Genomic DNA, 25,703 nt, shown 5'->3' with positions numbered 1-25,703 from the left:
ATATATAGGCCCAAACACCATAGTAGGAGAAACATGCCCATATCATGATGCTTGCACCACCATGATTCACTGTCTTCACTGTGAACTGTGGCTTGAATTCAGAGTTTGGGGGTCGTCTCACAAACTGTCTGCAGACCTTGGACCCAAAAAGAACAATTTTACTCTCATCAGTCCACAAAATATTCCTCCATTTCTCTTTAGGCCAGTTGATGTGTTCTTTGGCAAATTGTAACCTCTTCTGCACATGTCTTTTATTTAACAGAGGGACTTTGCGGGGGATTCTTGCAAACAAATTAGCTTCACACAGGCGTCTTCTAACTGTCACAGCACTTACAGGTAACTCCAGACTGTCTTTGATCATCCTGGAGCTGATCAATGGGTGAGCCTTTGCCATTCTGGTTATTCTTCTATCCATTTTGATGGTTGTTTTCCATTTTCTTCCACGCACCTCTGTTTTTGTTTTTTAACAGCCTATAATTTTTTGCACCTGTGTATAAGTTTCCCCCTCTTCAATCAATTTTTTAATGAAACTATGCTGTTCTTCGGAACAATGCCTTGAACGTCCCATTTTCCTCAGGCTTTTAAAGAGAAAAGCATGAGAAAAACACCTGTTTGTTCCACAAAATTGACAAACTCACTGACTGAATGCCACACTACTATTATTGTGAACACCCCCTTTTCTACTTTTTTTACTAACAGCCCAATTTCATAACCTTAAGAGTGTCCATATCATAAATGCTTGATCTTGTTGGATTTGTGAGAATCTACTGAATCTACTGGTACCTTGTTCCCCATGTAACAATAAGAAATATACTCAAAACCTGGATTAATCTTTTTAGTCACATAGCACTACCATTATTCTGAACACTACTGTATATATATATATATATATATATATATATATATATATATATATATCATGAAACTGATATATTTAAGTGACAATTTAATTTATTTTCAGTTTATGTGGGCTTTTGATCATGAATAAAAGATTCAATAGATGTTGCAGAAAAGTAGAACAATGTGTTTTTCTCTTGCAAAGTTGCCTTTATGTATATACAATTTGAGTAGAATCATTTTCTTGATAATTACTGTCATAGGTAAATAATGCAAATGTACTATGTTCCTAAAATAATGACAAGAGTAAGAAAAACATACAATTACATTTTTGTGTTTAAATGTTTTTGGAAATGCTTTGCAGGGTAAAATTTGTGCCTTATTTTAAAATGAACCACTCAAATCTGATTAGTAATATGATGTTTTGTATGCAGCATATGTATAAGTGGTGTTGCGCCCCCTTGTGGTCACGTCCTGTTTCCGGTGAGTTCTGGTTTCCAGTGGGAAGGATTTCAGTGTTACACCGGACGGTAAGACGAGGTTAGATTTTTATTAACATTTTTGAATGTTTTATTTTATTTACACGTTAAAATGTATTTTTTTCTTCGTCATGTAAATGTTTAAACTTCATGTTAAACGGACATTTAAACCTTAAATGGCATTCACGTTCAAATAGTGGGGGGGAAAAAAACAAAAACAGTTTTAAACATACAAAGATGTTTATATGTTTAATTTTATTAATTGGACATAAAAGTCATTAATATGAAAGCGTGCCTTAATTTATATGTTCGATTAAAAAGAGGTATATGTAAATGTCATATTTAGTTCAGATTATGCATAATTTTGTTTTTTTTTTTTAAATATCTGCTTTTTCCTTTATTTATTTATGAAAGGTCACATGAATTATTTTGATTACGATCAGTTTATTGATTTAATGTGGAACTTTCAGGAGCAATTGCTTTTTTATTTTACTGTCAGTTATTTGTTTAATTATTCTCATTATGAAATGTTTAAAAAGTGTGTATTATCTCAAACTAACTGTAAGAAATCTTACATATACTTTACAACAGAGGAGGACAACAAGGGTGAAGATGGTGCAGGTTTTTTTTCCAGCAGATACAAAGCTGGTAGTTTTACTGATAATTTTCTCTTGTCAGATTTAAAGTCCTGATCACCTGTGAAATTACCTGCTGAGGTCATTGGTACCAAAGGAAAACCTGCACCTTCTTGGCCCGTTATGGGTCCTCCGTGGCCTTCTTCTTAGGTCCTCCGTGGCCTTCTTTGTGGGCCCTTCGTGGCCTTCTTCTTGGCCCTTTCTGCTAGGACTCACTCGTGGTTTTCTGGTCTGTGCTTACAGCAGGATGGTTCTTGGTGCAGTCAGGTGGTGTCTGCTGAAGAGCTGCAGCAGCTGTGGACCTTCTCTCAGGTACAGAACAGCAGTTATCTGTCACCCTGCTAGTCTTTAAATGATTTAAGCTACAAGCAGCACTAACAAATAGAATGCATCCTCTGAGGTGCATGTAAAATAGTTATGTGTATGTTTTCCAAATTTTGAAAATACATCCTTTGTGTAGAATTGTACTTTTTTTTTTTTTTTAGGCTGATGCAGAGACAAAGCTGCTCCTGCATTTACTCCTACAGTGACGGCTTCAACCAGCAGGAGATTAGAGATAAGCTTCAGGCATTTCCCGGAGGCTCTGTTGATCTTCTTAAACAGGACTCTGGCATTGCTGTGCTGACCATCAACAACCCATCCCGCATGAACGCCTTTTCCGGTAAGAAAACTAATCGATGGAGTCATCAAAGTGGTAGACATGGAACAGGGGGCCAGTTCAGACCAAACACTCTGTAGACCAGCAGAAAAACTGTCATATACTGAAGTTGCTTGAAAGTTTTCATTTTCCGACGGCCCACGTACAAGGTCAAATATTTTCTTCTGTTATGGTTGTACACTTTGTTTCCAGGCTAATGTAATCGAAGAAAATATCTGTTTGTTGTGGAATTGTGAGTTTTAATATGTAACCAGTAACCCTGTAGTGACAGAAGCAAAGGAACCAACCATCTCCAGTCTTCATAGGACTGTAATTTTTCTACTTTACATTTCCAGCAACTGACAGACACGTTGGCAGTACATTACCAAATCCCAAACTCCGGTCATTCAAAATGAGGTCCACCTGGAAGATGAAACAGTTACACTTCTTGGATGTCCACTTGACGCTAAGTCCACAAGCGAGCACATTAACATAGACCCCAATGTTAAAAAGTCCAACTTTAGAGCAAAAATAATGTTTACAGCCTGGTACAAAAGGGGTTTTGGTTTTACTGTGTGGTTAATTGTCCTTCTGGATTATCTAAGAGGTCTGTCCTCCAGTATTTCTGTTAAGTGAAATTTTTGTGTTTTTAAATTTTGTAACAACAGTCGTTTGCGCTTTTATTAAATATTGGTATCTTGATGACTTTAGGTCCAGTTAATCCACGATTACTGAGCAAATAATTTTTAACACAAGGGGTGGTGGCCAAACGGTTAAGTACGCTTGTTTCCAGAGCAGTAGGTTTGTGGTTCAAGGCCACCCCTGTCCATTCTCTGTGTTATGTGGAGTTGTTTCTGGAAGGGCATCTGGCATAAACTTGTTCCAAATCATCATGCAGATCCACATCTGATATGACTCTGAGTGAAACAAGGCAAAACCTTGATAGGACATAACCATAATTTTTTATGCCCACACCCAAATCACCAGTCATGAAAATCATTGTCCAGTTCCCAAAAAATGCTTTAACAAAATACCGGAACAAAGGTTAGCCTGTTAGCTTTAGCTTGTTCAGTAACTCTGAGATGTGGATGTGTTCAGGTTTCATTCGTCCTGCCCAGTTCATGCAGGGCCTCACCAACGCTAAGGGTGGCGTCATGGAGAGTTTGTCCACTGTACTCTATATATAGTCTATAGCTCTGACACAAAGTAGCTTTTTCAGCTGATCCGTTACATCGACGTTAACCACCATCTTAATGCTTAATTGTCATTTTGTGCCATTTTAATTTGATGAGTTACAAGATGATTGCATTTATTGTTTTTGAGTTATTGCTGACACAAAGCTGACTGGGAAGGACTAAACCACTCAATCACTCATCTACATTTTTCTGTTATAAATTCTAACCTGGTACCACTGCAGGAAAAACCATCAGTGCCACCACATGCCTTGATATACCTTGATTTTGGCTAAGTTTGAAATACCTGCAGGCAGCATGATGGTGGATCTGGAAGAGAAAGTGAGCCAACTAGAGAAGTGGACAGATGGCAAAGGTCTCATTGTACAGGGGGCCGCTGGAACCTTCTGCTCTGGATCAGATCTTAATGCTGTCAGAGCGATTTCTAACCCACAGGTAAGAAAAGAACAGAAATGGTCTTCTGAAGTCACTCAGCTTGTTTTTTTTTGGTCTCTTGCAGCTTCTTAAATGATTCTTATGTCGTCTTCAGGATGGGATGAATATGTGCATGTTCATGCAGACAGCTCTCACCAAACTTCAGAGGTGAGAACTGAGAAAAAAAACTCTGCTCCTCCACATAATGTGCTGAGATCAGATGGTGGTTTCGTGATAGATCTCTTGTCCCCATGCAGGCTCCCTCTGGTCTCTGTGGCTCTGGTGGAGGGGAAAGCTTTGGGTGGAGGTGCAGAACTTGCCACTGCCTGCGATTTTAGGTGACACATTGAAACAAGGAAACACTTGGCCTGAAACGTCACATCCAAAACACCTCAAATTCTGGGTTTTTAAATTCTTTTGCAGGTTGATGGCTTCAGGCAGCGTGATCCAGTTTGTCCACAAACGCATGGGGCTAGTCCCCGGCTGGGGCGGTGCTGCCCGACTTGTCCGCATAGTCGGAAGCCAGAATTCGCTTAAGCTCCTTGGTGGTGCTCTAAAAGTAGACCATGAACTTGGTGTGCAGATCGGACTGGCAGATGGAGCACTGGATGCTTCGGATCCTGAGGGTGGGGCAGGAAGCCTATTGCAGCAGACAGAAAACTGGCTCAGTCGCTACACCGGCGGCCCTGCACTGGTGGTCCAGGCTGTGAAGGGGGTTGTGTTGTCAGGGAGAGAGCTCCCTCTGTCAGAGGCTCTAAGGACAGAGAAGGACCTATTTGGGACAGTTTGGGGAGGTCCAGCTAACCTGCGGGCCCTGGACAGCAAGTCCAAACACAAGTAATTTCCAGTAAGTGTTTAAGTACAACCACAATTCCAATGAAGTTTGGATGTTGTGTAAGATGTAAATAAAAACAGAATACAAAGATTTGCAAATCCTCTTCAACATATATTCAATTGAATACACCACAAAGACAAGATATTTAATGTTCAAACTGATAAACTTTATTGTTTTTGTGCAAGTATTTGCTCATTTTGAAATGGATGTCTGCAACATGTTTCAAAAAAGCTGGGACAGTGGTATGTTTACCACTGTGTTACGTCACCTTTCCTTCTAACAACACTCAATAAGCGTTTGGGAACTGAGGACACTAATTGTTGAAGCTTTGTAGGTGGAATTCTTTCCCATTCTTGCTTGATGTACGACTTCAGTTGTTCAACAGTCCAGGGTCTCCGTTGTCGTATTTTCATAATGCGCCACATATTTTCAATGGGCGACAGGTCTGGACTGCAGGCAGGCCAGTCTAGTACCCGCACTCTTTTATTATGAAGCCACGCTGTTGTAACACGTGCAGAATGTGGCTTGGCATTGTCTTGCTGAAATAAGCAGGGACGTCCCTGAAAAAGACGTTGCTTGGATGGCAGCATGTGTTGCTCCAAAACCTGGATGTACCTTTCAGCATTGATGGTGCCATCACAGATGTGTAAGTTGCCCATGCCATGGGTACTAACACACCCCCATACCATCACAGATGCTGGCTTTTGACCTTTGCGCTGGTAACAATCTGGATGGTCTTTTTCCTCTTTTGTCCAGAGGACACGACGTCCATGATTTCTAAAAACAATTTAAAATGTGGACTCATCAGACCACAGCACACTTTTCCACTTTGCGTCTGTCCATTTCAAATGAGCTCGGGCCCAGAGAAGGCGACAGCGTTTCTGGATGTTGTTGATGTATGGCTTTGACTTTGCATGGTAGAGTTTTAACTTGCACTTGTAGACATAGCGACAAACTGTGTTAACTGACAATGGTTTTCTGAAGTGTTCCTGAGCCCACACAGTAAGATCCTTTACACAATGATGTCGGTTTTTAATGTAGTGCCACCTGAGGGATCGAAGGTCACGGGCATTCAATGTTGGTTTTTGGTCTTGCCGACCCACATTGCAAAAATAATAGTAACGCACAGTGACTTGGAGAAGTAACTTTAATCTGATTACTGATTTGGAAAGATTAACACGTTAGATTACTCATTACTAAAAAAAAGTGGTCAGATTAGAGTAACGCATTACTAAGTAACCATTACTGGCATCACTGGTAAACGTACCACTGTTCCAGCTTTTTTGAAATGTGTTGCAGGCATCCATTTCAAAATGAGCATATATTTGCACAAAACAAAGTTTATCAGTTTGAACATTAAATATTTTGTCTTTGTTGTGTATTCAATTGAATATAGGTTGAAGAGGATTTGCAAATCATTGTTTTCTGTTTTTATTTACATTTTACACAATGCCCCAACTTCACTGGAATTGGGGTTGTACTAGCTACTAATACCTGCGGACATTAAGACAGTAAACTCCAGCAATCTGACATTTGACCTCAGTCATCTTGACCTTCATCCAGATGACTCTTTACAAGTGACGTTGTTTCTGCGTCACTGGAAAACATCTTAACCCTTTATCGGGTTAATTCATCCTTTCCCTTGATAGTAATAAAAGCACTGTGTGATTCTGCTGCTGTGGATTTATGGGATATCAGCACCTCTTTGTCTCCATCAGACAAATATGTCCTGGCTTGTCTCCAGGTTGTCTGAAAATGTGATTATGATGATGCTGCACGTGTTCTGTATCGATTGTCCTGTTGCAGATCAGTCTGTCACAGTGGCCTTCATGTTTCTCTGTAGTGCAGAATCTGTCTGTACTATGCAGGTTTTAATGCAGATTTATCAAACGGTTTGTATTTAATGATAAAGACCAAAACATTCAGTGACTTGGAAATATTCATGTATCCATTTGCTGTCTGGTCTAAAGAAACCTGGCTGTAAAAGTGATGATTTGTATGAACAATAATCCTGTTATCTAGTTTGTTGAATTACTGATGAGCCCTGAAAATAGACTTTTTATGCAATATTTTTGTTGAACCCCTTGAATTAAAGCTGAAAGTCAACATTAACAGCACATCTGGATTGTTTCAGTTCACCTCTGCTGTGTAGAGATAAAATTACATAGAAAAAAAAGTCAGTGTCCAAATACTTACAAGTCCATCTGTATTGTAGCAGATTTTTCCAGTGTTTTTTTTCTTTTTCTTTTTATCCACAAGACTCCATGAAAACTGTTGAAGCACTGGGACAGATGTAACCTTTCGAAAACAGAGTATTTTATAATGTGTGAATTTGTGGGCTTTTGGCTAATTACAGGTATATATGATATTTTCCAGAGTATACAGTGAGGCAAATAAGTTTTTGATCCACTATTGATTTGGCAGGTTTTCCCACCTACAAATAATGTAGAGGTCTGTAATTTTTATTGTAGGTACACTTCAACTGTGAGAGACAGAATCTAAAAATAAAATTCAGAAAATCACATTGTATGATTTTTAAATAATTTATTTGTATTTTATTGAATGAATTAAGTATTTGATCATCTACCAACCAGCAAGAATTCTGTCTCTCACAGACCTGTTAGTTCTTCTTTAAGAAGCCCTGTTATTCTGCACTCTTTGAACTTGTTACCTGTATAAAAGACACCTGTTCACACACTCAATCAATCACACTCCAACCTGTCCACCATAGCCAAGACCAAAGAGCTGTCTAAGGACACCAGGGACAAAACTGTAGACCTGCACAAGGCTGGGATGGACTACAGGACAACAGGCAAGCAGCTTGGTGAGAAGACAAAAACTGATACAGTAGTGTTCAGAATAATACAGTAGTAGTGCTATGTGACTAAAAAGATTAATCCAGGTTTTGAGTATATTTCTTATTACATGGGAAACAAGGTACCAGTAGATTCAGTAGATTCTCACAAATCTGTTGACGCTACAAACTCAAAACTATTATGTTCAAACTGCTTTTTTAGTAATCCTGTGAATCACTAAACTAGTATTTAGTTGTATAACCACAGTTATTCAAGATTTCTTCACATCTGCGAGGCATGGAGTCAACCAACTTGTGGCACTTTTCAGCTGTTATTCCACTGTTATTCCAAGATTCTTTAACAACATTCCACAATTCATTCACATGTCTTGGTTTTGCTTCAGAAACAACTTTTTTGATGTCACCCCACAAGTTCTCAATTGGATTTAGGTCCAGGGATTGGGCAGGCCACTCCAAAACATTAATTTTGTTGGTTTGGAACCACGATTTTGCTCGTTTACTAGTGTGCTTGGGGTCAATGTCTTGTTGAAACACCCATTTCAAGGGCATGTCCTCTTCAGCATAAGGCAACATGACCTCTTCAAGTATTTTGACATATCCAAACTGATCCATGATACCTGGTATGTGATATATAGACCCAACACCATAGTAGGAGAAACATGCCCATATCATGATGCTTGCACCACCATGCCTCACTGTCTTCACTGTGAACTGTGGCTTGAATTCAGAGTTTGGGGGTCGTCTCACAAACTGTCTGCAGCCCTTGGACCCAGAAAGAACAATTTTACTCTCATCAGTCCACAAAATATTCCTCCATTTCTCTTTAGGCCAGTTGATGTGTTCTTTGGCAAATTATAACCTCTTCTGCACGTCTTTTATTTAACAGAGGGACTTTGCGGGGGATTCTTGCAAATAAATTAGCTTCACACAATACAAATCTGTATGGAGGAGTGGACCAAAATCCCTGTTGCAGTGTGTGAAAACTTGGTCAAGAACTACAGGAAATGTGACCTCTGGAACTGCAAACAAAGGTTTCTGTACCAAATATTAAGATCTGTTTTTCGATTATATCAAATACTTATTTCATGCAATCAGTGTGATTTTCTAATTTTTTTTTTTAAAGATTCTGTCTCTCACAGTTGAAGTGTGCCTATGATAAAAATTACAGACCTCTGCATTCTTTGTAGGTGGGAAAACTTGCAAAATTGACAGTGGATGAAATACTTGTTTGCCTCACTGTAAATCACAGCTGTTAAAAAAGGCCTGTTGAAGAGGAACAACCCACATATACACCATATTTTCTGAGTACAAATCGTGTTTTTTTTTTGTTTTTTTTTTTTATTATTATTACTTTGGGAGGTCCCATGACTCGTATACAGAAAAAAGAAAAGAAAAAAAAAATCACGCAAATGTTATTATACTAACTCTATATTGGATTTTCACAGCAATCAAAACACTAAACAAAATAAACTCCAATAATAAGTGTAAATATTAGAATATACTACAACAATGCAGAAAAATCCCTATAAGCTGATAATACAAAAAAAAAGGTGAAACTCCAGAAAATATGGTGTTTCACAGCTTTTTTTCCTGTATTTTCTGCTAATTTTGGATTTTTTGCATTACTGAAGTGTATTAATTTTTCTTTAGTGCACTGATTCCTGTGAAAGTCCTCCAAAAACAATTACTACAATTATTACTATGAATAACACATGATTTATTTATTTTTTTGGTATACAAGTTGCACCCGAGTATAAGTCAGAGCCCCCCAAACTATAAAAAAAAAACCCTGAGACTTGTACTCTAGAAAATACAGTACCTAGAAGAAACATTAAATTTAGTTGAGAACTGATTATTCTTCTTGCAAAATGGCTAGACGTTTTGAAATTGACCCTGAAGAGACAACAGAACAAAGTTACTGTTTTAAGATGATGAAATGTTACAATTTATTCTTAAATTACAAACCATTTAACGAAAACAAAACAAGTGTCACCAAGCAAAAATGTAGTCTAAAACTGAGCTGATGTTAACATGTTGGAAATGGAAACTTGAGTATTTTTGTGTTCTGTTACTCAGACATGATACAGAAAAGGATTTACAACTTCAAGAATCACAAACAAGTTAAAAAGTTAAAAAAAAAAAATAATAATAATAACATCCTCCAGCTCAGTATTCTTTAAGCTATCTTCACTCACACACGACTCAGAAATTTTTGACCACGCTAATTAAGAACACGGTTAGGGCAAACAAGAACACCTCAGCTGACAAACACACCAATCTGTTCAGGGGCGGGGCATCTAACTTTTGGTGCATCAATCTATTTACACCTGCTAAAAACTGGATTCATCACTTCAGATATTAGATGCTGAAAAAGTTGCAGGTTAATTGGAATTGGTTCTCTGGAGTTAACCATCGTGTTATAAAACAAAAGTCTGTCCTCGGCACCTCATCAAAAACCACACCCACAACCTCATCAACTCTCCAAATGAACCAGGATTTGAAATGACAACCGTTCCGATCTTCCGGGTTTTGAAATGAGGAGAATATTTCGTCAGGGTGGAGGTAGGCAGCACGGTAAGTTATGTATTCTGTGTCAGCTAGGAGCTAAAAGTGAGGCGATATCGGCTGAGTTCCACTCACGCCGTGTGTCCCAGAAGCTCACAGACATCACGCAGGGCTGCTGATTGTTAAGCTTGAAAACAGAAAATAGTGCAAAAAAAGTAAGTTTCCTACACCTCAAGGCCATATCTTGACTAACTTTTTTTTGTTAGTCTGACAGCTCAAAACCTAAAGATATGCAATTTAAAATTAAACAAAACAGCAGGAAAAAAAAAAAGTCATCACATTTAAAAAGATACAACCAATGATCAGTATTTTCTTGTTCGATGATTTCTTCTTGATTTTTTCTTTCAGTTAGCCAATCATGATTCGATGGTTGAATTGTCTGGTCCATAAGTATTTGGACAGCAACAATTTGTTGTTTTTTTGGCTCCGTGTACCAGAATGAAGTTTAAATGAAACTTATTTTCAAGCCACTGAATATTTATTGGACTTCATTTCTGTCAATCATTAAGAAACATAAACAGTATGGTACTGTATGGTAATACTGCTTCATGGTGGAGTGAAAACTGAATTTTCTATTAAAAAAAAAACCTGCAATAATTTGCCAGAAGCCACAATGGAGACTGAAGCCTAGATTTAAGTCACTTTCTTGTATTAAAAAAACCCTCCTCTGCTCTACTTCAACATGAAGCTGTAACTGGTAATGAATCAAAAATGTTGCACTCTCCCCAGTTTCTCCAATCACAGCCACAGAAGCCTGCGTCTCCTTGAGAGCTGTCATGGGTGTCTTGGTGGCTTCCCTCACCATCTCCTTCTTGCACTGTTACTCAGGTTTTTGAGAACTGCCTACTCCAGACAGATTCACCATACAATGCCATAATGTTTAGAGTTCTTAATCATTTATGGAAATTCAGGAACTTGGAAATGTTCATCTGTCCATCCTCTGGTTTGTCTAAAGAAAAGTGACTGAATTTAGCCGCCCATGTCTGATCTGCGGCAGCAAGTGAAGGCAGGAACAAATAAAATCATGGAACACAGCCGCTGTGTACGGACAGTGTTAACGCCCGCTCTCACACACCAGTCGTTGTACACTGGCCATCAGGCATTCTGGACCTTCCACTGCTACTGGATGAAGAAGGTGGAGAAGTGGACTCGGCTCCAGGAGGAACTCTGTCCTCAGGGTTCAGTCTTTGCCTCTGCGGCCTCTCATCCCAGGGCTCCACATGCTCTCCATCGCCCCCGTCCTCTTCGTCGTCTTCCTCATTGTCGCTCCACTCTCCAGAGCCGGACTCATCCACAGAGGTGTGAGGGTCTGAGGACCTAGAAGGTGAAGCCACCTCCTCATCCTCTTCCTCTTCTTCGTCCTCCTCCCCTTCCCCAGTCTCAGAGCGCTCAGGGGGAGGTGTGGGCCGGGGGCTGATTTGCAGCTGAGACATAGCATCCTCCAGGGTGGTGGGGCCGCCGCCGCCGCCAAGCTGACCACCAAGAGATATGGGAGGCCTGGCTACGGCTGCGGCAGCTGGCAATGTGGACAGGACACCGAGTACCGGAAGCTGTCCACCTGCCACTGCGGTATCTGCGCCGTCAGCAGAGTTTTCTCTACCCGCCACTCCAGAAACACTCTCAGCGTCCAAACGCAGTCCTGCCACTCCCTTCTTGGGGATATCCAAAACGTCTCTCTTCATCTTGCGTCTCCGACCGTGCTCATTGCGCCTGTACTGCACCATGTTCTCCAAGTCAGCTACATACAAAAAACCAGCGATCAGCATCTCGGCCGTCTTCTTGCCTTTGGAGAAAGCGTCCTCCAGCTCGCGGCTGGTCCGCTCATCGTACTGCCACCAACCGTTGCGGCCCTCGTAGTACCAGGCGTGATCGTTTCCTGCTCCACCCCGACCCCCTGCTGACGCTTTCAGCTCCTCGGGAGAGAGGAGCGTAGGCCGCTCCAGGAAGTCATCGGGTACTTCTTGCCTGCAGAGGGCGCAGCGCTTGCTCTGCCAGGACGCTCCCTTCACACACAGAAAGCAGAAGACGTGATGGCACGGCAGCTGCACCGGGTGGACACAGCTCTGCAGACAGATGGCGCACTCTGGGACAGACAGGGCCGGGGAGGAGGTACTCGAGCTGGAGCACGATGACTCCGCACTGCTCCCACTTCCACCGCCGCTGCCTTTCTTACCCGATGGAAGCGAGCCCACGGAGTGGTTGACCTCACCACAACTAGCCATCCTGAACAAGTACTGATGAAAGAACACAAAACAGTTACGAATAACTGAAGGACTTTACCTTTGAGCAATGGCAAAATTTAACATGGAACATCTACAAGTGTATTCATGTTTGTTATTCACAGATGCATCATATATCAAATAAGTAATCAGGGAATAAATGCCAATTTCACCTTCATCAAGGACATTATTGTCTGAAAGTTATGAATAAGGTAATATTGTATTATTAGTAACAGGTTTTTTGTTTGCCTAAAACCTTCCACTCATTTAACTCCAAATACAACACTAACAATTTCTTATCAGTGTCAATCTGAGCTGATGTTATCTGTTGAAATTCTCAGCTGAGAAACATACTATTATTGCCCAAAGCAAAAGAAACCGCATCAACACAATTTCTCAACAAAATCGCTATTTTTCTGCAGAACAAAATGAGAATGTTTGACATGTTATGACCATGAGATATTTCCTGTGAAAGGAAACAACAGCTGCAAGTGACATGATAATGGATGGTCTGAAACCACTGGAGAGCTTTTTGCTGTCGGTGAACTAGTAAGCACTAAACAGTCAGAGCTATCAACACCGTCAACGCATCGTTTATAAAATGGACCTCGCATGGATCAGGGAGAGACTTGTGTGTAATAAAGCCGATATTGATCAGTCAAAATATGCCTTGATCAGACCCAATACAGATCTTTGAAATCACATCTGGACATCCTTACTCATAAACATTTTACTTTTGGGTAGGGTGTGGGGAAAAAATTGACACTCACAATACTGCATTATTATTAACTGTAAGAGAAACGATATTAAGGGCAAAACTGATGTAAGGCTCCATTAAAAAGAAAAGAAAAAAAAAACAGTTCATCCTTGACATCAGAAAAAAGTGGTGACAGTGGACAGATTTATTTATTTACTAGCAGAGTACCCGTCCTTCAGACGGTGAAGAAAGAGTGTACTAATTGTGAGTCACTGACCCGGGAAATTAAACAAACTAAAATAGAGAATTTTGTAAAGTCCCAATAATTATGAAATAACTGACTCTGTAATGTAATGAAAATAGATGTGACTTTTCATTTTTTTCTGATTATGTTATGCCTCACTTTGTATCACTAGTTTTTAGACTGTAGAATGATGTAGTTGTACATATGATTTAAAGTATAATTAAGATTTTTTTTAAATTCTAATAATTATGAAATGACTGACTCTGTAATGTAATGAAAATGGATGTGACTTTTCATTTTTTCTGATTATGTTATGAAATTGTCAATAAAATGTATCTATCACAACACCAGGTGGCAGTAAAAGACATTTGCAGCAGTAACAGTGACACCTAGTGTATACTGAAGTATGATGGGAATGACAAATTATGAGAATGTACGAAATTCAAGGCAAGACTAGAAATAAAGTGTAATAAAAACTTGCTGACATTTGTTTTCAATAATTAAGAAGTAATGCTTTCACAAAACTATACTGTTTTTATGCAATTTTGGGGGGGGGGGCTTGCCTGAATGCTATTTTCAGTGTCAAAACAGGCATACTGTGTGTGAGTGAGATGGCGCAAATGACTGCGTGGTTATCAATGACAACAAACAGCATTTTCCGGGCCCAGCTCGGTAAACTTCGGCCAAAACATACTCGCCATCCATCAGATATGTTGGTTCTTGCATCAGCTGTACTGCCGTCAATGAAATTTGCCAAAAATAAAATTTTTGGCATGCAGGCGGGGATGATACACTAATGTTTTCCTTTCATTTATTTTTAAATTTTTTTTTTTTTTTAATAAATGGGACCTAATTTAAATTCATTTGCTTATAGATTAAGTACAAAGAATGTAGTACTGCTTTCACTCAGCAGAGGGCAAAGTGCATTTGTTGTAGAACTGCATACTATGTGAAATCACCAACGTTTCAAGGAGACGTGAGAAAAAAAAAATATTGTAGATCGTGTGTGATTTCCGCAAAGATCACAGCAAATATGAGAAATGTGTACCTTCAGTAGTAGCTGCCAGAGGGTGCAAATTTAACGATGAGGGTGAGTCTGTATTTGTATGTGAAACAGCTGAGATGTGACAATTCTTAAGCCAAATGTGGGTTGGACCAAGTTGGAGAGTCCAGACTAGTTAAAACAGTGTCCCAGGTGGATAGTAGCACTCAAATCTGCATCAGATTTTTATACAGAGCACTTTTTTTCATCCAGTGTAGCAATACAGGGTTCACATGGTTTCTGCACTAACAGACTGAATAAGATGACATTGGCAAACCCAAAAGTGTCTGTCAAACTATGATAAATTGAGGAAGCGTACAAGTACATGTCTATTTTTGTTCTGTGCAACTCCTTTTCTCATTCATTAAATGCATTCAGTGTCAGCTGATGTCTGGCAAATCTGTCTGAAAGTTTCGTGCATGCTCAAAACCTTGTGCAGCTATCAGGCACAGAGCTTTCACAGTGGTTGTGCGTTTGTTTACAGTTGTGTCAGGCACTTATTCATTACTTCTACAATACTCATGCATTTATATCCTGTGGCTGTCTGATGCTTCAGACTGGATTTCTGAATGGCCAAAGCTTCAGCACAGGGTGTGAATTCAGCACCAGGAGAGAGAGGACAGTTCCCGGTGCAGCTGTTCATTTAGCCATGACTGAAGAAAATCATAGCATGGCTGTGTGTGTTTTTATCTGGGTCTCAGATAGCTAGCACTCAGTGGATTTTCTTGGCGAGAAGGTGCCACAGAGAAAGAAGGTTGTTTGCTGTCTTTGTCATTGCAGCTGCACAAAAAATCCGGCACAGTGCATAAGACACTCTCAACGCACAAACATCGTGGTGGTCAAGTGGTTAGGGCGCTTGGTTTCAGTGTGAAAGGTTCCTGGTTGAAACCCCACCCTGCCGGTTTCTCCATGTGATGTGGAGTTGTGTCAGGAAGGCAATCCAGTGTAAAATGTGCCATTTCAACATGCAAATGCACATCAGATTTGCTATAGCGACCCCGAGTGCAAAACAAGGGCGAAGCTGAAGGGACTTACTAGCGAGGAAATATGATGTCATGATCCCCAAGCTAGCCAGATTCTAGCCTAATTTGAGATTAGACCTCTACAAATTCCGCTCAAATCTGGCTGCCGAATTGCAGCTCTTTGCTGTGTGAGTGGAAATCTGACATCATCCATCCATCAGCACCATAAGTCCAGAAACTGACAGGTAAAACAATATTTGCCAAAGAACAATTTATTTCAATTTGTTACTAATCAAATCACTCAATCAGTCATAGTGTGACACCACCATAATGCAAATGCTTTGACCATTGTTTTATGCAGCCAAATCAGGAATTCTGAAAAATACATAGGAAGGCAGCATATGCTACATGAGTTATGAAATACATTCCCTGGAAGTGAATTATTTAACTTTTCCCTGATGGTCAAGTGTTACAAATGTCAAAAAAAAAGCACAATACAGGTAAACTTCATTAATTTGTGTAGGTTAAGTTTTGGCTTTAATCGCGGTCGATTTGTGGACCCCGAAAATTTAGACTACTGTATAAAAGTTCTGATTTGAACATTTTTGGGAGGGATCGTCAGTGCAGACCATTCTGGATGATTATATCTTCACCTGGAGTGGGTTTGGAATCATCTTCTTCCTCCTTCGGCTGCTGCATGTCAGTGATGAGGCTGGACAATTCTGAGATTTTGGCTGTGACTCTTTAGATCCTTACTGTCAATTTAGATAGGGCCGAAGTCCACACTGACAAATCCCTCATCGCTGACGTGCAACAGCCGAAGGAGAGAAAAATAAGATCCCAAACCCATTCCAGATGAAGAAATCATCACCATCATCACTGTCTTAACTATTGCAATATGGCATGGTAAGCTGATTTAAATTTTTTTTTTTTTTTTTTTTTGGGTCAACCTCATTAACTCGCGGCTTCAGGTAACTCATGGTCCGATTCTGTGGACCCCAACTCGCATGAAATAATGAGGTTTACCTGTATATGATAATATCATGATAAACATCGCATCAGGAGGCTGATGGGTGTATCGTCCCAGCCCTACTTTTAGTTATGTCATGGAGACTGAAACTGCTCCAAAATACTCACGGGTCATGGCTAAATTTCAATTTTTTTATTTTCATTTATACAGTGCCAAATCACAACAGAGTTGCCTCAAGGTGCTTCACACAAGTAAGGTCCTAACCTTACTAACCCCCAGAGCAGCAGTGCAATTCTGGTTCCATTTCTGCTTGGAACTGGATCATAAACTATGTGATCTGTCAGGAGTAGAGGTGTTTGGATGTACATGTAACCCCCAACAATTGCGGTTATTGAATCCTGACAGTAACATCAACAGCACCTATAGCCAAACATAAAACAGGCAGATTTGACACTTACTGGAAGAATCTTAATGCTGGCGGATCATGAGGAGTGCTGTGGACCTTCAGACCCTCCACTGCCAAAAAGAAAGAACAGATGAAGACTGCTTTGTTTCTCAGAAAGAAGTTTCAAACAGTAAAACTTTCAAGAATTGACGAAACAAAATGTTCACCACAATGAGCATTATACTTGAACCGCGGCCTGACAGCGTTAATTCACTTATCAAAGCCTGTAACTGTGCTGAAAGTGAACAAAGAGCTGCTTTGTCAACAGTGAGCGTCGGCTAGTAAAGAGCTAAGCTAGCTAGCCTTTAGCAGGGACGCGGCTAACGGTACCAAAGTAAAACCTTCAACCAAAAAGCTTCGTTTCTTCTATCAGCTGGAGACGGTTAACAAAAAAAGTATTTTGTAATATTAGACCTATAACGACTACATCGCCAGCGCGGTGTTTACTCAGACAAACGTGCGATGCAGATGTTTGTTTTTTCATTTCGCTTTTACAGCACGACCTGTTGTAGCCAACACCAGCTAAATGCTGGCATTACTTTAACTCCAGCAAATAGACGGTGACCATGTGACGGTGCTAGCGTCTTTCAGTCAGGCGACACAAACAACACATAGAACTCTTTATGCACGATGGTAGAAAATGCCGCAGCAGAACACGTACCGTACAACCTGTAAGTTTCTGTATAAGCCCAGCGCACAATAAGGACACTAATTTCGAATGAAATTTTTTTTTTCGTGTTGCAATTTAAGGCTTTGTTTTCCTCCGGAAAAAAAGAAGCTGGGATAAAGTCCACGTTGCCAGATTTTGTCGAGAGAAATACGCAATCATGTCTGTCAAACCAAAAATAATCACTGGGTTACTTGTGCGATGTAAATTTTTCAGCACCCGACAGTTTTTCCTGCACATTTTAATTTCTTTCTTTTTTTAAATTTATTTTTGTTAAAAAAAAAGAAGAAATAAATAAATGGACTGCATTTATTTTATAGCGCTTTTCTATCTGCATCAGACCACTAGACCACTAGGCACGTTAAGAAAATCAGCAAAGGTAAATAAGTTATTGCTAACACATCAGTTTTCTTGTGAAGTTCAAGCTGTGTGAGAATTTATTTCCCTCTATTTTGCCTGCAGACGTTTTTGAATCACACACATCTTTAGTGATAATGTGAAACTAAGTGCACATTAATCTTTGTGGTTCGTTGTAATCTTCTTGTTAATACACAAATAATGAATGTTTATGAGTTCAATGGTACGAATATTTCACGAGGTGAAAGCTGGAACATTCATATGGTCCAGCTTTTACCGAATTAAATATTCTTTCCTTTGACAGAATGTAAAAACATTCATTATTTGTTTTATATAATGGCTAAAATAGATCCTTGTCATTTGATATTTTATTAATTTATAAACAACAGAAAAGGGACTTATATTTTGGTGTTTCACTGTAACAGTCCAGTAATGCTGTGCACTGACTTCGGACTTCCATAAAAAAAGACTGTGTAGTTCCTCAGTCCAGCTAAAAATCACATCAGCGTTTCATGTGAACATTTCTTGGCTTCCAGTGGAGTGGATTTTGTGTGTATGTGGGTATGTTACAAGCAGCGTCAGATCAATCAAATCATCGTGTTGTTGTCCCCCCCGCCGGCCATGCGCACACACACACACACACACACACACACACACACACACACACACACACACACACACACACGCAACCGGGTAGGTCAACTGTGTATGTCCTCAGTGCAGCCAAAAAATAAATTACGTCAGAAATGACTCCAGCTTTTCTTTTCTCTTCCTACTAACAGCCTCCAGACAGCACAGTGGATTTGGTGTGTGTGTGTGTGTGTGTGTGTGTGTGTGTGTGTGTGTGTGTGTGTGTGTGTGTGTGTGTGTGTGTGTGTGTGTGTGTGAATTAGCAGCATCAGTTAGCTCAATCAAATTATGTCTCGGGAGAGTCATGTCCTCCTGCGTGCGCGCACACATGGAACCTGGTCTGTTGGTACTGCTTGTGCATGTACTACCAAAAAAGACTGTGTACGTCCTCAGTGCAGCGAAAAAAAAATTATGTCAGTCAGAAATGAGTCCAACTTTTCTTTCTCACTGCTAACAGCCTCCAGACACCATAGTGGATTTGTTTGGTGTGTGCACGCATGCGCACGCACGTGTGGACGTGCAGATGTGCGGACGTGCAGATGCGCGTGCGCAATCGTGGATGTGTATGCGCGATCACGTGTGCGTGCGTGCATGAGGATGTGCACGCATGTGTGTGTGTGTACCTATGCATGTGTGTGCAGAGTGCAATGGTACCAAACGTATGGAACCAAATTTGCACTCTAAATGGAACCAAGCTGCACTCTAAATGCAATGCAACACAAATGGGATGAATTAATCCATGTCATGTGACACACAAAGCACCAATCAAATGACAAGGATCCACTCAGCCATTATATAATAACAGATATTACATATATTAGAATAAGTAAGGATTAAACAACAAGAAGCTGTGCATTATACGGTTTGAATGCATGACACGGAGTCTAAAACACCACAATGCGAATTGGAGTGGTGTTACTCAGTGAAGTGCATTCAAACCGTATAATGCACGGCTTCGAGTTGTTTAATCCGCTTATACCATGGTCCCACACAGTGAACTGACACACAAATATTTATTTAAGTTAACTTTTTTCATGTTCTCTTCTTCTTTCCCGTCTTCAGTCTTGTCCAGTTCGTCCGATATTAAATCTTTATGCCATTGATTTTGCTGTTCTTTTTGTTTGCTCTCCTCCTCATCCCATTCCTCAAACGTTTTATTTTGGCCAAAAATATTAAAATTCACTTGGAAATCCATGTTTTATCACATTTCTGTCATTCACCTGTCAAAACACAGCTGATCTGCTATGGTGACGACCAGAGCGGAGTGATATTAAAGTGACTTAACTCGCCGAACTACGTGTGCATATACACGAAAATAATACACGCCAGTTAGACATGGAATTCTCACTGACCATGGTATAATGTAAAATAAAGAATTGTTATAATGTGCATGTTTTCATGCTTTGAATTTGAACAAAAAGGAATTTGGAATTTATTAAAATAAATCTGAATTGAAATTGCCATACATACATTGTAAAAAAGTCTGAAACAGTGAAGTCCTGTGAAATCATGATATAAAAAACTGTGAAAAGAAAAACAATGGTGTAATGTTTAATTTACAGCAAGAATGTGTAAAATGTGGAATGAAACTGAACTGTGAATTTTAACAGTACAAATAGGTTAAATAATCATATAACATTGTAGAATTTACAAATGACTGTAAACAGAAAAAACGTAATGCACTGTACAATACAGTTAGATTTTACAGATGAGAATTTTCACAAATACAGTAAAAGACTAATAATTAAGGGTTTGAAAAAAGAGGTGATGTGTCTGTTTATACTACAGTTTGAAGATAATTAAACATAAGGTCATCATTTTGCAGAGAGTTTATCTTCTAAATAGACAATAAAATTACAACAGGTTTACACTGCAAAATTTATATATTTTATGTAAAACAATTTGCATATTCACCATATTTTTTACGTAATTCTCCTGGTAACCACAGCTGCCAGAATTTTTCTGTAAAAACAAGGAAAAAAATTTTACAGTGTAGAATTGGCATCAAGCTTTAGAAATTGAGATGTAATTGCAACTGGAATAGACAAAACAGAACTGAACCCAACTATGATCTCAAGTCATTAAAACAAACAAACAAGAAGGAATGGAAAGAGATCTGCACTGTATATCTTCATTAAAGACTAAAGGCCAGCGATATGGATTTTTTTTTTTTTGGTGGTGGGGGGTTAAGAAAGATATGAGGGAGTAATAAAATTGCAATACAGATTTACTTGCTGATGTCTGCATAAAAATTGGCAGTGACTCCTAAAATGTCATTGTCAGAAATGTAATTGAGGATTGATATTTTACAGTTTAAACATGAGTTTTAATATAAATAACTATAAATATAACTGACAACGAACCAGCATTCGTCGCTCTGCCTTCCCTTAGACTGACAGTTGCCGTGTCATACTGCTCAGCATTTAGACATAATAGACTTCTTGTCTATTTCAGCCCACCAAGCTGGCAATAAATGTCTGGTGTGGTTGCCTCTATCTCTTGTAGCTAATGTGACCAAGGGGTAATGGGGGTCCCAGCCATGTTTGACAGCATTATAAAGAATTCAGGTGACTCACCTTTTGCCAGATAAACTATATGATGACACCGTGTCCATCAGCCAAAGTGTTTTTCTGTGTTGTTTATTGGGTAAAATGAAAGTTTTCATATCAGAAATGTAATGTCAATTCAGACATATTTGTAAAAGGGTCATATCGGCTGATATTATAGCTCAACCTATATATCAGCCTAGGTCTGTTAAAGACTATGAATTAAGGGGAAGGATTTAATCAAATAATTAATTATTTTCTATTACAAATATAGTCTGCTGTCTCCTGGCATACAGTAGGTGGTGATATGCACTTAATGTCTTTCTGGTAATCTTCACCATGGAGGCAATGTTTTCACTGGTGTTTGTCTGATAATGTGTCTGTTTGATTGATTGTGAGCTGGATAACTCAAAAATACTCAACTAATTGAAATGAAATTGGGTCAGCTCATAGACAGTTGTCTTTGAAATAAGTGATTCAGTTTTGGAAGTGTTCTGGAATATATTCTGGAATTGACATCCAAAGGAACGTTTGTCACATTACAGCGTTTAACTCAAAAAGTTGTAATGACAAAAAAGTGACAAAGTTTTTTTATTCGGCACACAAAATATTCAAATAGAAAAAAATGAACAATTCCACAAACAAACACAGACAAAACTAGTGAGTCCGAATGGGTGTGGGCTGAAGCAAAGTTTATTAGCGCCCACCCCTGCTAGTACAAGTCCAACAATTCTAATCAGTCATATTTACATAAATACAAATTCACTACTACATGTCGACACACAGACATACACATCAATATACTATTCACTTATAATTATATTTATATAGTACCAGATCACAAGAAAGTCGAATCAAGGCACTTACGCCAGTAAGGACTAACCTTACCAACCCCCAGAGCAAGCACTAGGCAACTGTGGTGAGGAAAAACTCCCTATAAGGAAGAAACCTCAAGCAGACTAGGCTCTTGGGGGTGACCCTCTGCTTGGGCTGTGCCATATATACCTATATACATACGTATATACTTTACAAACATAAATATATACATACATATACACAGTCACTTATATACATATACACCTACCCATATCTATATATCTACATACGCATATACATACCCACACATTCAAATATACAATAAGTCCCACTTATAAATTGAGCATTCCATATAAATCAAATTATATTTGCTTCTTTATGATACTTAGACATGATGTTCTTTTTGAGTAGTTATAGTAGTAATAGGATGTTGATGAAATTGGGTGAGCAAAAGGATAATCTCCTAGAAAATGAGAGGTTTGATTTTGAATTTCATCCAAGAGATATTTTGGATCCAGGATACAGAAGAACTTTGGAACCAGGATACAGAAGAACAGGATCCAGAATACAGACTTTATAGAGGTATAAGCTCATTGAGGGCTTTCTAATTTGATTTATTTTGGAAGTGCAAACACCAACAGAATGTACCATGCACAAAAATTGGCACTCATACATTAAATGTAACATTCCGGGATAATACAAAAAGTAGAGGTGGGCGGATCAATGCTAATATCGATACCAACGCTGGTACTGCTATTGAACGATCCTCATGTAAAAAGATCGATACTCAAGCTTTTTTCTCTCCCGCACGCACTGACTGCTGTGCACGCAGATTCCTCAAAGTCTACTCTCTGTCTGTAAGAGCAGCGCTGCGCTGTGTCACACAACACGGAGCAGGTCATCCTTGTATTGTGGTTTGTCAGCCCTCTACCTCAGGAGATTTTGTTTTAAGTTGTGTTGAGTGATATTTTTTCAAACAAAAATGTTGATTGTGATAATAAAGTATTTTGTTCTCATGTACAATATTTGGCGAAATTCTATCCTAGGTCTTTTGGATCCTTTGGATCTATGAAGCTTAAATATGAAAAAGTATCGGTATTGATATCGGCGATACTGGGCCTATATTTACTTGGTATCAAATCAATACCAAAATTCCCGGTATCGCCCACCTCTAACAAAAAGTACTGTTTCAGTTGTGGTGCTCAAGTCACCTGCAAGCTGCCAGTTAACTAAAAAAAAAAAAAAAAAAAAAAAAAAAGAAAGGAATTAGACGAAGAACTAAATAATAGGTCAGCATTGTGTCGATCTTATGCTTCTCAAAATCCGGTGAGTTCTTCCTCGTGAAGGAATTATCACATTTCTGGAGCTCGAATAATATTTGAGAGAATATTTTGGCGCAATCCTGCTAACACATGATGATGATCACATAATTTGGCAGATATGCATCACAGAAACTCAACTTTTGAAGTTGTTTCGCAAATTACAAGTGTTGCGTGCGCTTATAACATCCATATATGGCAACCCTGGCGGCGTACCACGACGACCTGACGTCGGCGTGACGTCACTCCGCACGGCGCTTGTTTTCCGGCGCGTGCCCGCTCACGGTGGCCTTCCTGGTGTCGGAGCTAGAGGACGTTGGTGTCACAGAGTAGCGGGGGCTGTTCGGCCGCTTATCTATTCGCCAAATTAAAGAAACAAACACCGTAAAGTTGAAGAGAATGCTTTCCCGGACGGTGAAACCGGCGCTGAGCCTCGCGCGGAGTTTGTCCACGTCGTCGCGGAGCCGCGCTAAGGTGGCGGTGCTCGGCGCGTCGGGCGGCATAGGCCAGCCGCTCTCCCTGCTGCTGAAGAACAGCCCCCTGGTGAGTCAGCTCTCCCTCTATGATATCGCTCACACCCCCGGGGTGGCCGCGGACCTCAGCCATATCGAGACCAAGGCCCGCGTCAGCGGCCACCTGGGTCCGGATCAGCTGCAGGCGGCGTTGCAGGGCTGTGAGGTGGTGGTGATCCCGGCAGGTGTGCCCAGGAAACCCGGCATGACCCGCGACGACCTCTTCAATACCAACGCCACTATCGTGGCCACCTTAGCCGACGCCTGCGCCCTCCACTGCCCCGAGGCCATGATCTGCATCATCGCCAACCCGGTCAACTCCACCATCCCCATCACGGCAGAGGTCCTGAAGAAACGTGGCGTCTACAACCCTAACAGGGTGTTCGGGGTCACCACCTTGGACATAGTCAGAGCCAACACGTTCGTGGCGGAGCTCAAAGGCCTGGACCCGGCTCGGGTCAACGTGCCGGTCATCGGCGGCCACGCGGGGAAGACCATCATCCCGCTGATTTCTCAGTGCACTCCCAAAGTCGAGTTCCCCGAAGACCAGCTGATGACGCTGATCGGCAGGATCCAAGAGGCCGGCACAGAGGTGGTCAAGGCCAAGGCTGGTGCCGGATCTGCTACCCTCTCTATGGCCTACGCCGGCGCCCGCTTCACCTTCTCACTGTTGGACGCCATGAACGGGAAGGAAGGCGTGGTGGAGTGCGCCTTTGTCCGGTCAGAGGAGACGGAATGCAAGTACTTCTCCACGCCGCTGCTCCTGGGCAAGAACGGCATCGAGAAGAACCTCGGCCTCGGCAACCTGTCTGCCCTGGAGCAGAAGCTGGTGGCCGAGAGCGTGGGCGAGCTGAAGGCCTCCATTGCCAAGGGGGAGGAGTTTGTAGCCAAAATGAAGTGAAGACGTGACATTTAGCTGTAAACAGATCTGTGAATGAGAATTTGTTCAAAACGTAACGGCGTCCTTCAGTGTTTCCTCGTTGCTTTGTTCTGGCCGCGTGATGATTTGAAAAATTTTGGTTGTCTTTTTTTTTTGTTTAAGTTGCTGTGTTTTGTTTTTGTTTTTTTTTTTTCAGCACAGCTGTAATTGTGCACACGTACTGTATGTACCACGACTCTATATTTTGCAAACTTATATAAAACATCTTTTTTTTTTCTTTCTGCGGACAGTACTGATTCCAAAGGATTTCTCTGCTGATTGTGAGGAAATGCTGTTGTCATGCCTGTTGATGCAGATTCATGTTACTGATGAGCAAAATACTCTCTCATATAATAAAAGACTTTAGTTTGGAAAAAAAAAAAGATTGATTCCTTTGAAGTACAAAGTTGCCTTCAGTTTGAAGAAGGGGGGAAAAGACAAATTATATTAATATTTAACCCTTTTCTGCATGGGTGGAACATACCATTTTTACATCAAATGCACTTTTTTGATGTTTGTATAAATGTAATAACTTTAGGTTTTACATCATGTGTTGTGGTAAAAAAAACAACTGGATGATGTCACTGGTTTCAGAAAGTAACTCAGTTGGGTTAAAAATAATCAATAGGTAATTCTTCAGTAAAAGAATTACAGTGACGACAGAATCTGGCCATACTTTGTTTGCAGTTTTTCAGAGATGTAGCAAGCCAGATATCACTATGAGTGCACATTGACGGTAAAACCACCAAATTTTGCACAGACATTTTTGGTATTTTTTATTATTAATTTATTGTTGTTCTTAAGCTATGCCAAAGCATTTTTTTTTCTTCAGTCGACACAATTGTGGTGGAATGCATTCAGCATCAAAGAAAACAGTTCATCTGTATCACACATGAAGCTTCAATACAGCTGCAAAAAACATTTTCACAAGTAATTAATTTTAGTCTA

General features: G+C 40.1%; 3 protein-coding genes across 3 annotated transcripts; 2 read left to right on the top strand and 1 right to left on the bottom strand.

Annotated features, from left to right (window-relative positions):
• The first annotated feature begins 1,350 nt into the window (after positions 1-1,350).
• echdc1 (enoyl CoA hydratase domain containing 1) lies at positions 1,351-5,162 on the top strand. The gene is made up of 7 exons (XM_034175348.1): positions 1,351-1,377; positions 2,195-2,263; positions 2,437-2,612; positions 4,074-4,216; positions 4,311-4,363; positions 4,453-4,533; positions 4,619-5,162. The coding sequence occupies exons 2-7, from the start codon at positions 2,199-2,201 to the stop codon at positions 5,034-5,036; spliced, it is 936 nt and encodes a 311-aa protein (XP_034031239.1). The 5' UTR covers positions 1,351-1,377; positions 2,195-2,198; the 3' UTR covers positions 5,037-5,162.
• A 4,602-nt stretch (positions 5,163-9,764) lies between these two features.
• LOC117514766 (E3 ubiquitin-protein ligase rnf146-like) lies at positions 9,765-17,783 on the bottom strand. The gene is made up of 3 exons (XM_034175347.1): positions 17,651-17,783; positions 17,003-17,060; positions 9,765-12,644 (listed from the first exon to the last, which is right to left on the bottom strand). The coding sequence occupies exon 3, from the start codon at positions 12,630-12,632 to the stop codon at positions 11,478-11,480; it is 1,155 nt and encodes a 384-aa protein (XP_034031238.1). The 5' UTR covers positions 12,633-12,644; positions 17,003-17,060; positions 17,651-17,783; the 3' UTR covers positions 9,765-11,477.
• A 5,800-nt stretch (positions 17,784-23,583) lies between these two features.
• Positions 23,584-25,130, top strand: mdh2 (malate dehydrogenase 2, NAD (mitochondrial)). The gene has a single exon (XM_034175346.1). It carries the CDS (start codon positions 23,724-23,726, stop codon positions 24,735-24,737), a length of 1,014 nt encoding a protein of 337 aa, XP_034031237.1. The 5' UTR covers positions 23,584-23,723; the 3' UTR covers positions 24,738-25,130.
• Positions 25,131-25,703: the final 573 nt, after the last annotated feature.

The sequence above is a fragment of the Thalassophryne amazonica genome, chromosome 7 (genome assembly GCF_902500255.1).
Source record: "Thalassophryne amazonica chromosome 7, fThaAma1.1, whole genome shotgun sequence".
Taxonomy (NCBI): domain Eukaryota; kingdom Metazoa; phylum Chordata; class Actinopteri; order Batrachoidiformes; family Batrachoididae; genus Thalassophryne; species Thalassophryne amazonica.
This window is presented reverse-complemented; position numbering and strand designations above follow the sequence as displayed.